The sequence below is a fragment of the Colias eurytheme genome, chromosome 1 (assembly GCF_061535395.1).
Source record: "Colias eurytheme isolate Ceu_HAF_F1 chromosome 1, ilColEury1 Martin Lab GWU primary, whole genome shotgun sequence".
NCBI lineage: Eukaryota > Metazoa > Arthropoda > Insecta > Lepidoptera > Pieridae > Colias > Colias eurytheme.
The window spans coordinates 12,015,964-12,029,837 of NC_142980.1; the positions used below are offsets into that span (position 1 = coordinate 12,015,964).

Genomic DNA, 13,874 nt, shown 5'->3' on the forward strand with positions numbered 1-13,874 from the left:
TTATAGCCTTCGGCAAGTCTTGCTAATATGGGTGGCAAAGTGCGTCTGTATTATGTTTACCATCAATTGACATATTCTTGTTTGTCTACTTCGATAAAAAAAGAAGAAATTCCTTTTAATTAATAGAAAATCTATAATTTTTGACCTCAGTAATTTAGGATTAATTCATACATAACTAGCGCGCCTAAATACGCCTGTTTCAATGGTTATTTACTGCTCATATAATTTGTTATTCGCAATACAGTAATGTCTTATTTTCCTACTATATACTTTCATGTTTGCTTGTCTGTAGAACTGTCAGAACGGCGACATGTTGCGAAAACAATTTTGAAAGCCACGCTTGCTGATTTGAACAACAGTGACATTCAGTCGCTGACAGTCGACGGGAACACATCAAAACTTGAGGGTAGACGGGCATCCGTCGTGTGTGATCGATTTATGGCTTTGCTGTTTATTTCCTTGTAAATTTTGTTAATGCGTAACAGTGTGTACTTTTCAGTTAAGTACATAAAGGATACTTTGCTATTATTAAGAAACTTTTATCTTACTGTTATCTTATGTTTATCATATGGTATTTCAATTTTAAACCGTATGATATGCATAAGCTTTTGATGATCCAAAACTCACAACTTTATCAATAAAAATAATATATGGACTTTTTAACTTAGTAACTACCTAATATAGACTAGAGTAGATAATTTTTGAAACAAAAAAAAATCGCAGTCGGATGAAACCCATTAGAAAAGGAGGGGAATATGATAAAAATGTAAGGAAAAATAAATTACGGTCAATCCGAGTTCGGGAAGCGGGAGGGGGGAGCTTTTAAGAGAAAAAAATGGTTTCTCTCGATTTCCGACAAAACTACAAGTCCTATAGAAAAAAGTTCAATGGCAAAGTTGTAGGTAATTAAAAGTTCTACAACTTTTGTATTCACAATTTTTTCACATAACCTAAAAATTTAGGTGAAAAATTCAAAAAACCAAGTTTTTGGTCTTTTATTTCTATCTACTTCAAAATTTATTTATTTTCTACGAAATTTGGTGGAAACTTACTTTATTATGTCCCAAATACACTGTAATTTATTTGATTGAAAATATTTATTTTTTCGCCTTATTTTGAATTAATACCAAAAAAACAACCTAATTTTCAATCGAAAAGTCACCCGTCAAAATATCAGCTTTTTTCCAAAACTTGGGGTGCCTTTTATTCATTGAAATCTCTACTTTCATATGGTGTAAAAAAAATAAACACCACCATAGTAAATGTTCTCAGGAAATGCATACAAACAGTCTGAAAATTAGCTTTTACTAAATCAGGCACACTTCTCGAACTACCTGAAATGTTTTTATCGACATCATTTTGCTTTTGAATATGCTGTAAAATATTAAACTTAGAACAGATAATTATTTTTCTTTTGAAATATTACCGAAAAGCCGATACAAGAGAAGATATAGAGTTCAAGAAGTGTGCCTGATTTAGTAAAAGCTAATTTTCAGACTGTTTGTATGCATTTCCTGAGAACATTTACTATGGTGGTGTTTTTTTTTTTTTTTACACCATATGAAAGTAGAGATTTCAATGAATAAAAGGCACCCCAAGTTTTGGAAAAAAGCTGATATTTTGACGGGTGACTTTTCGATTGAAAATTAGGTTGTTTTTTTGGTATTAATTCAAAATAAGGCGAAAAAATAAATATTTTCAATCAAATAAATTACAGTGTATTTGGGACATAATAAAGTAAGTTTCCACCAAATTTCGTAGAAAATAAATAAATTTTGAAGTAGATAGAAATAAAAGACCAAAAACTTGGTTTTTTGAATTTTTCACCTAAATTTTTAGGTTATGTGAAAAAATTGTGAATACAAAAGTTGTAGAACTTTTAATTACCTACAACTTTGCCATTGAACTTTTTTCTATAGGACTTGTAGTTTTGTCGGAAATCGAGAGAAACCATTTTTTTCTCTTAAAAGCTCCCCCCTCCCGCTTCCCGAACTCGGATTGACCGTAATTTATTTTTCCTTACATTTTTATCATATTCCCCTCCTTTTCTAATGGGTTTCATCCGACTGCGATTTTTTTTATCTTTTCATTATTTTCAAAGGCTTCTACCCCAGTCTAATATTGATTATCTCGTGTATCAATTTCTTTTTTTTTTGGTTTAATGGATGAAGTTTTAAATCAACGTATTATTATTGAGTTACTTACCTACAATTAAATGTCTTTACAAAAATTTGTAGACCAAATCTTCCTTATCCCACTTAAACGTTCTACAAATACTTTTCCTATTATTTGCGTTTCTTATCTTATTGACACATTCAAACGACTTATCGGTCACAAGACTTGAACACCATGGGCTATTGCCTTAACTTCGACTCAATAATTATTATTATTTTGAAATTTCTAGAAACCCTTGTAGATATGTGTCATAAATCCTTATTTATTCGCAGTATAGAATGTCAAGTAGAAATACAATCTATAATAAAAAAAATTCGCATTGGAAACCGAATTTTCCGTTTCCAGTAGCGTTTTTTAAACTAATAACTTTTTAATAATTAATTGTCTATAATTTCAATTACCTACATATGGTCCCCACATCATACTTAATTACATTATCTCGAAGAATATGATTACAATATGAATTAATAAAATAATAACCATGCAGTCAGCGTGCATTAAAGTATGATATATTTTGTGTTTAAAGAAAGCTTAGACTAAGTCGTATAACAAGACATTCGATCGAACGATATTAAGTATGCATGTCTTACAGATATAAATTGGTTGATTTTAACACGTTTAACACAGTTACCTTTAGCCTATAGGCAGTTCTGTAGGTATAACAAAACACACCGTTAGGTAGCGGCGTAGGACGGCGCGGGGGGCGGTCACCTGCGCGCGCGTCGACGAAAGTGATTTGTGTAGACTGTGCAACTCACAGAAATGACATTACTCTCTTTTGTGTATGTTATGTAAGGATATAAGTTGTTTATATGTGAATTAGAAGAAAAAATACTAAATAAGGATGGGACTCAATTCAAATAAATACTTAATGGATTATCGTTTTTGATTAGAAATAAAATTAATGGAACAAATATGGGACATATCAAATTTAATTCATATCTATTTTAACGAATGAGATATTCATTAAATTTATAACGGAGTACAGAATTACATACAGTCTAAATAAAACAAGTGTCACATCTGCGCGTACACACATCTATAGAGCGATCAGATGTTGGTCAAGCGGACCGCAGACCGCAAAGAACAACTTAACGCGCTCGATAAACACTCGATCGTAATGCCATTCAAGCCTTAAAGCCTTATTAGACACCGCTGCCCAATAACTTAAACCACCGATATGGACACTTTTTCCAAAAGCCTAAACATTGTGCAATTGTTTCCACTAAGTATCGGACGAGATAACAGCAAATGCACGTTGATGGAATTTAAAAGCCCCGGCCGCAGTCCCTTCGCGCGTCATCACTTTACACCTAATACTTTTCACAATAAATTAAAAAAGACTCTCACGCTCAGTTTACATGCGCGTTTCAAATAGCGAAGTAAATGTACATCGATGCTTTACGCATTCCTTCGATCGGCAACATTTTGTTAGCCAACCTAAGTACTAATTTACGGAGAAGTTTCTGTATTGGATCAATTTAACAAAGTTATTTATGCAATCGAGTCAAGATAATATTAGCATAAAATACAAGTAAATTACCAGTTACGCTGTATATAATGACACCGTATACGTGGTGATAGCGCATTGTATAACCGGGGTCATTAAGGGTCCGAAATATGAAATCGAAGTGCTCTGCGTAAAACGAAGTCGTTATGTTGCAACGCTTCGTAATATCTAGATAGTGTCAAACAAGTGCTTTGCTTTTACTTCTGAAGTTTTTCAGTGACGGACTGACACTAACGGAGGCCCGGCCTTAGTCGTTTGAACGCTCAGTTGTACAAGTGGATACGACTTTATTTTTAATAGGTATAATTTATAATTTGTACTTCTAAAGCATTCTAAAGGATTCTGTTATCAAAGGTCTTCAATGAGAAGTTTAACTATATATCATCTAAATTTCCATAATGGCTTGTTTATAAATTTAAATTCATTTTTCTAATACAACCGCGTTAAAAATCCTAACATACATTTCAATAGGCGTTGTGTTGTAGAGCAGAGGCAAGCAGAGGCTCTGTTCTGGGGACCCACGTTAAAGCGACCTCCCATTACACCGCTACTGAGTCTCATAGGAATTAGTGGGGCGACAGTCGTGACAATAGTAGGAATTCACGCAGAGTTCGGTGGCAGAGCGGACTGCGCCGTGCCGGGTCAAACATTCTAATGTATGACGCAATGCCCAACCAGCTGGATTTGCACTCGTCTTACTGACTTATGTTAATCGACTTTTGACAATTCACTCTTTGGCTGCCTTTCGGCCATAAAAATATGAATGGACATGTTACATATTGTTGAGTGCATTACTCATTTTTTATCAAGATTTCTATTCATAATGTCTGTGCTACTTTTTTATTCGTAAAGTATTTGTTGTGATTGTTACGTTAGTTTTCAAGAAGCGTTATATTTAAATACTGTTTCTCTAAATCATTACAATTTACAGGAGATATGTTCAGAAAGTTTATAAATACTAAAGTTCAATGCTAGCCTGACCTAGTTAATATAAACGAGCAGTCGTATAGTTATTTGCGTTGAATATCTACAGGTTCAAAAGCTTCGTTGTACCTTTTGCGAAGAGTTCTTGGCATATGACATGAAACAATTTAATAATTCCTGATGAAAGGAAAAAATTATTAGTTATTAGATAATTTCATATGCTTTTGTATCACAAGATATAGTTTATGCTTAATATATTACCGCAATCAAAAACATTATACTTAAAGTAATTTTTTAGAAAAAAAACAAAAACCGACTACCTATATGTACAAATTTAAATAATTTCTGATAAACAGTGTATACTGTATATGCCTACAAAATTTGAGGGTTTCCCTCGATTTTCCCGGGATCCCATCATCAGATCCTGAACTGGTGACAATGGGACCACCTCTGACGTATGACCTAGCAAATAAAAAAAGAATTATTCAAATCGGTTTATAATTGCCGGAGTAATCGCGTAACAAATATACAAAAAAAAAAATACTGTCGAATTGAGAACCTCCTCCTTTTTTGAAGTCGGTTAAGAATAAAAATAAAATCATCATCAATTGTAACTCCGCAGGCGTGAAAACTTAAAAAAACAGACGGGCAAATATACATACGTCTGCATTTATTAATATTCATACTAAGTGATAGCGTATATATTTGATTTTCAAATTAATTGGTGTCTGAAGATGATTAAAAATTAAAATTTATAATGGAAACAGTGAGATATAAAGTAGTCAGAATAGATAGAGTTTACTAATTTACATTACCTACTTGATGACCCATAATAAAAACTGACTTCATAGACTACACGTTTTTCTTTATAAGTGTGTTATTATTATATTATAAAAGATCGCGAACTTCAAAGTTCGTTATTGAAAACGTTTCGCAGCGCTACACATCTTGCATCCTTGTAACAAAGATGCTACGCGAAAAGCGCTCGCATACCAACGTGTTAACGGCTACGTTGCGACATCAAGGTTGGCAGACTGCTTGGCGCGTCACTTTTTCACCTAAACCTATTTTTTTGTTCACAAAACGCGAATGAATGCGTGGGCGCATGCTAAGGCGGAAACTGTTGACTTTCTTTTTTATGGCCTCTCAAAATGTAATAAATTTGATGAGAGTACGTGTCAGACTTCTAAAAGTTAAGAATTTATGTGTAAGCCCGTTGTTGATATTATGTTTCAAAATTTTTAAGTGTGATTTCGCTAAAAGGCAACTGAATTATTTTCGTTTTTTTTTTTATTTTACACCTAGGTATAGTATATTGAATTAGTTTTTCTGAATGTGATTAATTATGAAGCAAAGCATGAAGTTCCAATAGAAAGTTAATAAGATATCTTTAATGGATTTGAAAATTGTCTTTACATAACATGATCAATTTTTAACGCTCAAAATATAAAAATATTTTACTAAATTTACGTTACAGCATGATAAAACGTATAATGTCGTCAGATTGTGCGACATGTAGGTAATGAAAAATGTAATGATGCAAATGTAAAATAAGAATAAATTGAGAAACACATAACTTTGCATATTTAAAAAGGACAAAAGCAGACTTAACGATATTTTTGGTGATGACTCATATATGGTTTTGTCAATTACGTAATAACTAATACATGTTTAATTTAATAACATAAGCTATTAGATACATTGTGAATGAGTCATAAGTATAACATAAAGCTAAGAATTATAACTACTTATGCGATGTAAACACTGGTGTCGTAAATAATAAACGCTATTCTTCACTCATGATTTTTTACCATTCAAATAACATTACAATAACTCTTAATTTGTAGTTTCATTTAGGGCTGATTTTTCAATCCTTGGTTAAAACTTATTCGTCGAATAATGTATAAAACTACCATTTTAAAAACGTATTCTAATTGCCCCTATTTGACAGTTTACGTGACATTTTAATATTATCGTGTAATACTTTATTGGACGGAAAAGTTTTATCCAAGCATTGAAAAATCGGCCCTTAGTTAAATAACTCGTATACTCATACTGGACAATGACAGAAATAAAAAATCACTAACGTCTAGAAGAAATAAGAGTTGATTTGTCCTAAAACCTTGTAGAGTATTAAATCATATTGACACTATTTCTTACATTGGATTGCCTCTGTCGGGCCAATATCCCAGCTTGCAAGTGATACTGTCTGTACATGTACTCTTTAGTCATGGCCTGTGCTGAAAACATCGCTCTACTCCTTTGCAGGAGCTCACTCTTAGGACCCCAAGTGGGATCTAGTCTGAACACATCTGATACTTGTTTCTTACACAACGCCACGATAACCTTTATCACGAAGATCAGTATTAATATTACCACCATAGCTAACATGCCGTATGAGCCGTATATAAACTGAGTGGTAGTCCTCAAATCATGCATCAACTCAACGCTGAAAGCATACGCTAACGCAATACTTGATAAAAACCAAGCAACTTTAATGTAAATCTTTGGCTGCACACCCAACATAAAGTGTACGTCTTCGGAAAAACGGTGGACTCCATAACAAGTCAAAAATGCAATGCACTCGAGCATACTGATAAATGTCATGAATATTATGACATGTCGCCTGAAGCTCACCGTCAGTATATTTACTCCAAAATAACTTAATAATGGAATAGTGACGAAAAAGAGTACTAAAGCTGCACAAAAGCTTGTTAGGCCCGGATACTTTTCAATCTTTTTGCTCTTCGATATCGCCAGTTCCAGTAAATTATAAAATATCACCACATTTGTGCACAAACCCAGGACGGTATAACAACTATACGTCAAAATCAGGTAAAACGACTTATTTTCGTAATGGTACAACATTCTTGGTACTTTTTCATAGAGGAATGTGATTCGTGCTTTCATTAGTATATCTGGATAAATTTGAAAATGATAAGCATACGGACAAGTCATCAATGCTGTCGTGTTTATTGTTAAAACAGAATAAAGCATACAAACTAATACACAAATGACTGTATTAGAAAGGCAAGGTGTTCGGAATGAAGAATTTGCGGACAAATTAAACGTTACTCCCGATCCCACTCCTAAATTAAATACAACTCGTTGTATAATATTAGTAATTCGGAATTTCTTTAAAAAATCCTTGAAATTGAAGTCTAGAGTATCTGTGTATTTAGATAATACGCCTTTTTGGACCAAAGATCCAGTTAACAACACCACGTATGCAGCTATGGGATATGTTGCTAGAAAATATCCAGCCCATTTGATGGATCTTTCTCTTCTGAAACAACTCAGATATATAATTGTACACAGAGCGGCTGACGCCAGGCAAACTTTCCAAGTTATGTAAACCTTCTTGTCCAATTTCAGTAGGTGTTGCCGCCAGTATTGATATTCAGGGAAAGAAGTGTAAAGTCCTTCACAATATGAAGATACCTTTTCTCGTTTTGCACAATTTTTATTTACGGTAAAATTGAAATTTATAATGTTGCATTGTCGGTTACTCCAAGGTCCACAAGTATAATATGGTAAAGGGTTTTCAAAGCTGATTAATAAATAGTGCATGAGGAATGATGTTACAGTATGGTTGTATATAAGAAGCAGTATTTGCCATAAGATGAGCATGTATCCGATATGAGAGAAGCAGGGTCTGATCCTCCAGACGTCGATGCAATTGCGACTCGTGAATTGACTGACTACAGTTTCCATGTAGAGAAGTGGAATGCCAAGGAAAATATAGATTAATGAGAAGAATATCATACAACCCGTTACTCCTTCTGAAAAAGCCACATTGGGTATAGTGCTTATGTTTGTGATGCCAATGCACTGACAAAGTAAAATTATTACATTAAATAGCCCAGGTTTCTTGTTGCTGGTGTTTTTACGCATCATTATTGATGTGTCAATCGCACGGAAATAATTTTGATGTATTAACATTGTTTTGGACACTGGGAACCATCCTGATTTTGCCTATTTTTTTCCCCTATTTTTTTTTTGATAAATATGGAAAACCTTTAATGTAGATATATATTAATCTACAGATAATGTAGTATTATATTGTGGTTCTATCCACATTATAAAAAAGGGATTAACCCAATAACCAGTAAAGACAGTAAAAAGTGCTCCATAAGGTATTCGGTAACGATATCGACGAAAATATGCATTTCTTATTTACTTTAATATTTTTTATCTATACGTATTATCTAATCAATGTTTCTGCAACGTACCTATAGATAAGTCTGAAAAATATACTAGGTATTTTGCAAACCTCACCTTTATTTGCTAACCCATTTTACATTTAGTAATTATTTTTAAGTACTCCAACTAGATTTATTTAACCTGTTCTATTTCTTACGAGAGCATCAAAGAATAATTTTTCAATTTAGTGTTTTAGTTTGTAAACGTGATTATGATATTATCAAAATTATATCACTCATAAATATGAGTAATATGATGGTATCAATTTGTTTTATAAGTACGTATTGGTAATAAGTATGTATGTAAATTATAGATTTCGGGTGTTAAAAATATCATGAGATATTTAGCAGTGGCATAGGTAACTGATCTTAGGAAAAATGCAAGGATGATCATTTGTAAAGTGAAACAACCGATGTAAATTAGGCATTTTATTTAGATAGTATGTGGATTTCGAACGACAAATGAAGAAATTGACACAAGCAACTGATTTCCATTAGTTCAATTATGAAAACGCAACCCGTGGAAAGTATTTCAATACAAGTACGATGTAAGGAATTTAGTATCTATAAATGGCTAGAAGCGTAGCTGTGATGTCATCGCCTTTTTGTGAATGCAATGCTTATCAGTTTATCTTTGCTGTGTGAAACGATACGTTTACAACCGATATTGCGTGTTCTACATACATGACATTTATTCTGTATTCTGCTGTATCTTTAAAGAGGTATTCTTTATGCGAATTTGCACTTTATGTCAGTATTGTGTAGATTTAAAACGTTATAGGCATGCATGGTTTAACTTTTGTTTAGCTGCATGGTTTGAAACAGAAAGTAGACAGAAATTATATGGAAGATATGAAACGTTGGTCAGTGATCTCCTCTTGTACTAATGATTTATAATTTACTAACATTTTAGCAAGGTCACTTCATCCTCATTTAACAACAGAAAAACAAATGAATTAGAAATTATAAGAACTTTTCCAATTACCTAAAGATTCTGACACGAAAATATATCGTAAAAGCTCTTAGTGGAGTATAATTTAGATTTATTGTGTGTGGGCAGTGGGAGAATAAAATTTTAAAGTAATTATTAACTAACCAGGGTGGTCGTTCCGCTTATATTTTAGTAGAATGAAATAGTATGGAAAATAAAAGTTTCTACAAAATATTAGGAACCAGCAATCGATGCTTTTTACCTTGAATCCACAGCGAACAAATTGGGGAAAAAATAAAAAATAGAAATTCTGATGTCAAATTACATTTGTAACTATCTTAGTAATTATTATTTTAGTATTAATAACAAAGTTAATCTCAAATTAAAGCTCTCAACTAGTTACCTACATTGTTTGTAATCTAACTTTATAAAAGCCATTATACTTTAATTAATGGCCGCTTCGTTATTTAACGGTATTAAAATTTCTACCTCTGCGTGTAACTGATAACGCGTTATATCCACCATCGTCTTTATCAGACCACCTTAACCGTAAAATATAAACTAATTATGTATTAACAATATAAGCTGCATTTCCCATTTATAAAATTGACTAACATTCTTAAAAACATTACATAGTTCATTGTTACATATTTGTAGCTACAAAAACGAATGTATCGTATGAAAAAGTCTCAAATAATTTCCATGGTGAGCCAATATTTGTCGTAGTCTCCTTATATGTGAGTTGAGTCGCTTCGTTATCAGAGTATCTCGAACAAACACAACGCAGACTTAACCAAGCTATTGATTTTGACTGATTACACGAGTGCCCGTTATTTAATCTGTCCATTTTTCTTGACCATTCAAGGGCAGACGAGCGGTAAGTGAAATTTGGTACCATTGGATATCGAACCGCTTTTGACTGTGTTCTAGACTAGTCTAGTATTGATTTACAATTTACATGTAGACAGAAGAGGCATTGCGTCGTGTTGGTTCATAATTGCATCATTCATACCTATTCAATCATTGCGAAGAATTTAGGGGATTATGTTATCTTCAAAAAGTATATACCTACGTATATTGTACTCATCTACGAAAATACCTATCCTATATCTGAAATAATAGTTATTTAAGTATCTCTTTAACTGTAAATTAAAGCAGCGACTTCATTGTGTTCTAAGTATGAAATTTTATAATAATTTAAAACTTACAAAGAATTATGTAGAATGTTCATAGTTAAAACAGCGAAATGATGGCTCTACCATCACTAATATCTACTTTTTGTGTTATCTACCTATTATTTCTCATATATAGAAACAAACAGTATCAAATAACTGATTGTTATGCAAAGTATTTCAAAGCAATTGATAGTAATTTCAGTACAATAATTCGCTACATTTGTATATTACAATCATTAACACAATCTATTTGAGACAATCTGATACAAAGCTTGACCTAAAGTCCAAAGCTTTAAAACGTCAGACAATATCACGATATTCATAAACTCCGAGTGAACAGGTATTTTTATCATTGTTGAATTTGTGACCGGGATTCTTTGATAAAAATATTTATAAACTAAATATTACGCAATTGTATCCAAATTGTAACATTTTCTTCATATCTAAAAACATAATTAATAATACTAAATACGGCGTCGTAGAGTCTCTCGTGACCGCTACGGATCCTTTATGACGTCTTAGTTGATGCCTTAATTAGTTATTTAGATAAGAATCATCATCGCATACGCTAATATTTTATTTATCTATTAGATGGTAGTATTAAGTAGCTAATATTAATGAATAGCAACTGTGAACTGAAATAACTATAGTCCAAATATAGAATATCGAAATCGTGACCATAATGTGGCTCGCGGAGAATAAGCTTTGAGTCTAGTCATTATAGTTTAATTTATATTAAACCTTCAGGAATGGCTAACATTTCGCTGTCCTTCTCTAGCGCTGGAGGCGTGATTCGCCATTTCAAACAGAATTGCGCAGCGTAACAGCGTAAAGTATAGCCGTCTCGGTCTATCATTTTAGCGACCCTTGACCTAATGGATCGATTTTAGTGAATGTGACCAGCTTGTTTCGTGAATCTATTAATTATGTGGAGTAGCGAGATCTTAATGGCCAATAATGGCACGAGTCGTTGCTGACCAACTTGACATGTGCTACTTATGATTTTCCGATGATGTAAATTTTATTTTTATTGTAATGTGCAAATTTTATTGTATAATATCTGAAAATGACTAAATGCTTTGGAATGTTCTATCGTTTACATCAGACGCGTTGAATATTATATTGAAAACCTTTGCCAGATAGCTATCTTAATAAATTGTTTGTACTTATCTTTATTACAACTTCGAACGATCAGGGGGTCGAATTTTGATTATTTGGCTCTATGTGGACCTACACGGTGATGTAAAAAGTTTGCTTTCTTCTACAACAATAATTTTAGCTGACGTAGGTACGTAGATGTAGTCCTTTCAATTCAAATAAAATGTTATCTCGTTTTAAATGTAATACATTCAAATTCTGAAGTTTTATTTTATAGCCTGGATAAACACCGGTAGTGAACTTTTTACGCACCATAACAATGACATACGGTTATTGCGTATCGTTGAAACTGAGCGGTTAAATCGATTGCCTTCCATAAATTTATGTGGAAGCAATTATATTGCAAGTTTAAACAGCCTATAAAAAGCAAATTACACATATTTCTCGAGTTTAGTGCAAATTGGACGACATAATTCAGCTCTACGTTCAGGTGTTTTATGATTTAATTCATGAAAATTAAATAACATAAATGTTTGGATTTACTATTGGAAATGTCCAATTATTATTTGATTAAGATAAAATTTTCTAGCGAATAATCTGGAAGCTAAGCCACACTACTAGACCTAAATTCTGCTAGCTACAAGATTAGGTAGTTAAAGGCCGTGTTTAAAAAATCAACAGCCAAATTTTATTAAAAACCTATATTTTCCACAAATTAATGCTTAGATATGTATCTGATCACAATATCATCACGTACTTATTCAAATTCATTCGCAAACTAGGAAATCCAAATGGATTATAAAATCAAAAATTTTGAAAGTAAAAATCATTTTAATGATAACTTCCTTCTATCACTAACTCAAAAATAAATATCATACAAAATTTAACCAAACAACAAAACAATAAGTGTATATGACCCATTGTCGATACAACGAACATTGACTGTTATCTTTCTGATGACAAATGGACTTAAATCTCTGAGCGGCTTGAATGACGTTTAGTACCGGGTCTTCTCTCGCAAACTTGCCGTAACAAGGTATCCATCGCTACATTTATTACGATATGAAGCAGTAGCTCTCGATGTATCACAGCATTGTATTGTGTCATAGCGATTCGCGCTACTCGAAGATGGTAACATCTTTAAGTGCAGGGTTAAGCCGATTTAGATCGAGCCGATAGAAAGAGGAACGCGCGTGATGCAAATTCAAATAAAGTTATGTGTTCACGTATACAAAGAAATAAATTCAAATCTGAAACGTCTAGACCGGGAGATACTGACACAAAATTTCGAGTCATTTGTAACAGGATGGCGATTCTACAGGGGTCTTAGTACGCAATGACAAAAAGAAAAACGATGGCGTGAACGCTGGTACCGGCGGCTTAGTCGCGTGGGCGTTAGTCGAACTCGTCGGAAAATAGCGAAAGTCAAACGATTTGTAACAGTATGGCACTTATTTTTCCTGTAAGTTTGAGGATCAACAAATATAAATACAAAATTTCAAATATCTATGTGTTGGAAATCTTCACTTATATAAATTAATAATAAATTAAGTTTTCAAGTATGACAGCACTTTTTCCCCCTACTAGAAGTATGGCAAATATAATAATGGTCACATTTTATCAAATACTCTCCAAAAATCCAAATGCAATACTGGTACAAAAAGTTCGGCGAAATAAAAATTTTTTGCAGATTTTCGGCGGTATGGCGACCATTTGGAATCGTCCGAAAAGTATGGCATGGCGATTTTCGTAAATGGCTGCACGACGATAGTTACCTGTGCAAAAGTTAGCCTGGTACAAATGGTTGAATGATTGTTTTATTTAAATCAACACATTCGCGTCGGTATGGCGGGCTGTAA

The 13,874-nt window shown here is 32.9% G+C and overlaps 2 protein-coding genes across 3 annotated transcripts in view; one reads left to right on the plus strand and one right to left on the minus strand.

Moving 5' to 3' along the window:
* The window catches only part of LOC149911282 (uncharacterized), a 60,905-nt gene that overhangs the window by 15,424 nt on the left and 31,607 nt on the right, over positions 1-13,874 (plus strand). The gene's annotated exons all lie outside the window — the stretch shown is intronic.
* On the minus strand, positions 6,743-8,506 carry LOC149911284 (sodium- and chloride-dependent glycine transporter 1-like). The gene has a single exon (XM_090106569.1). It carries the CDS (start codon positions 8,504-8,506, stop codon positions 6,743-6,745), a length of 1,764 nt encoding a protein of 587 aa, XP_089962695.1.

Excerpts from the sequence above, each read along its gene's own strand:
- LOC149911284 (XM_090106569.1), bottom strand. The coding sequence starts at position 8,506 with ATGATGCGTAAAAACACCAGCAACAAGAAACCTGGGCTATTTAATGTA.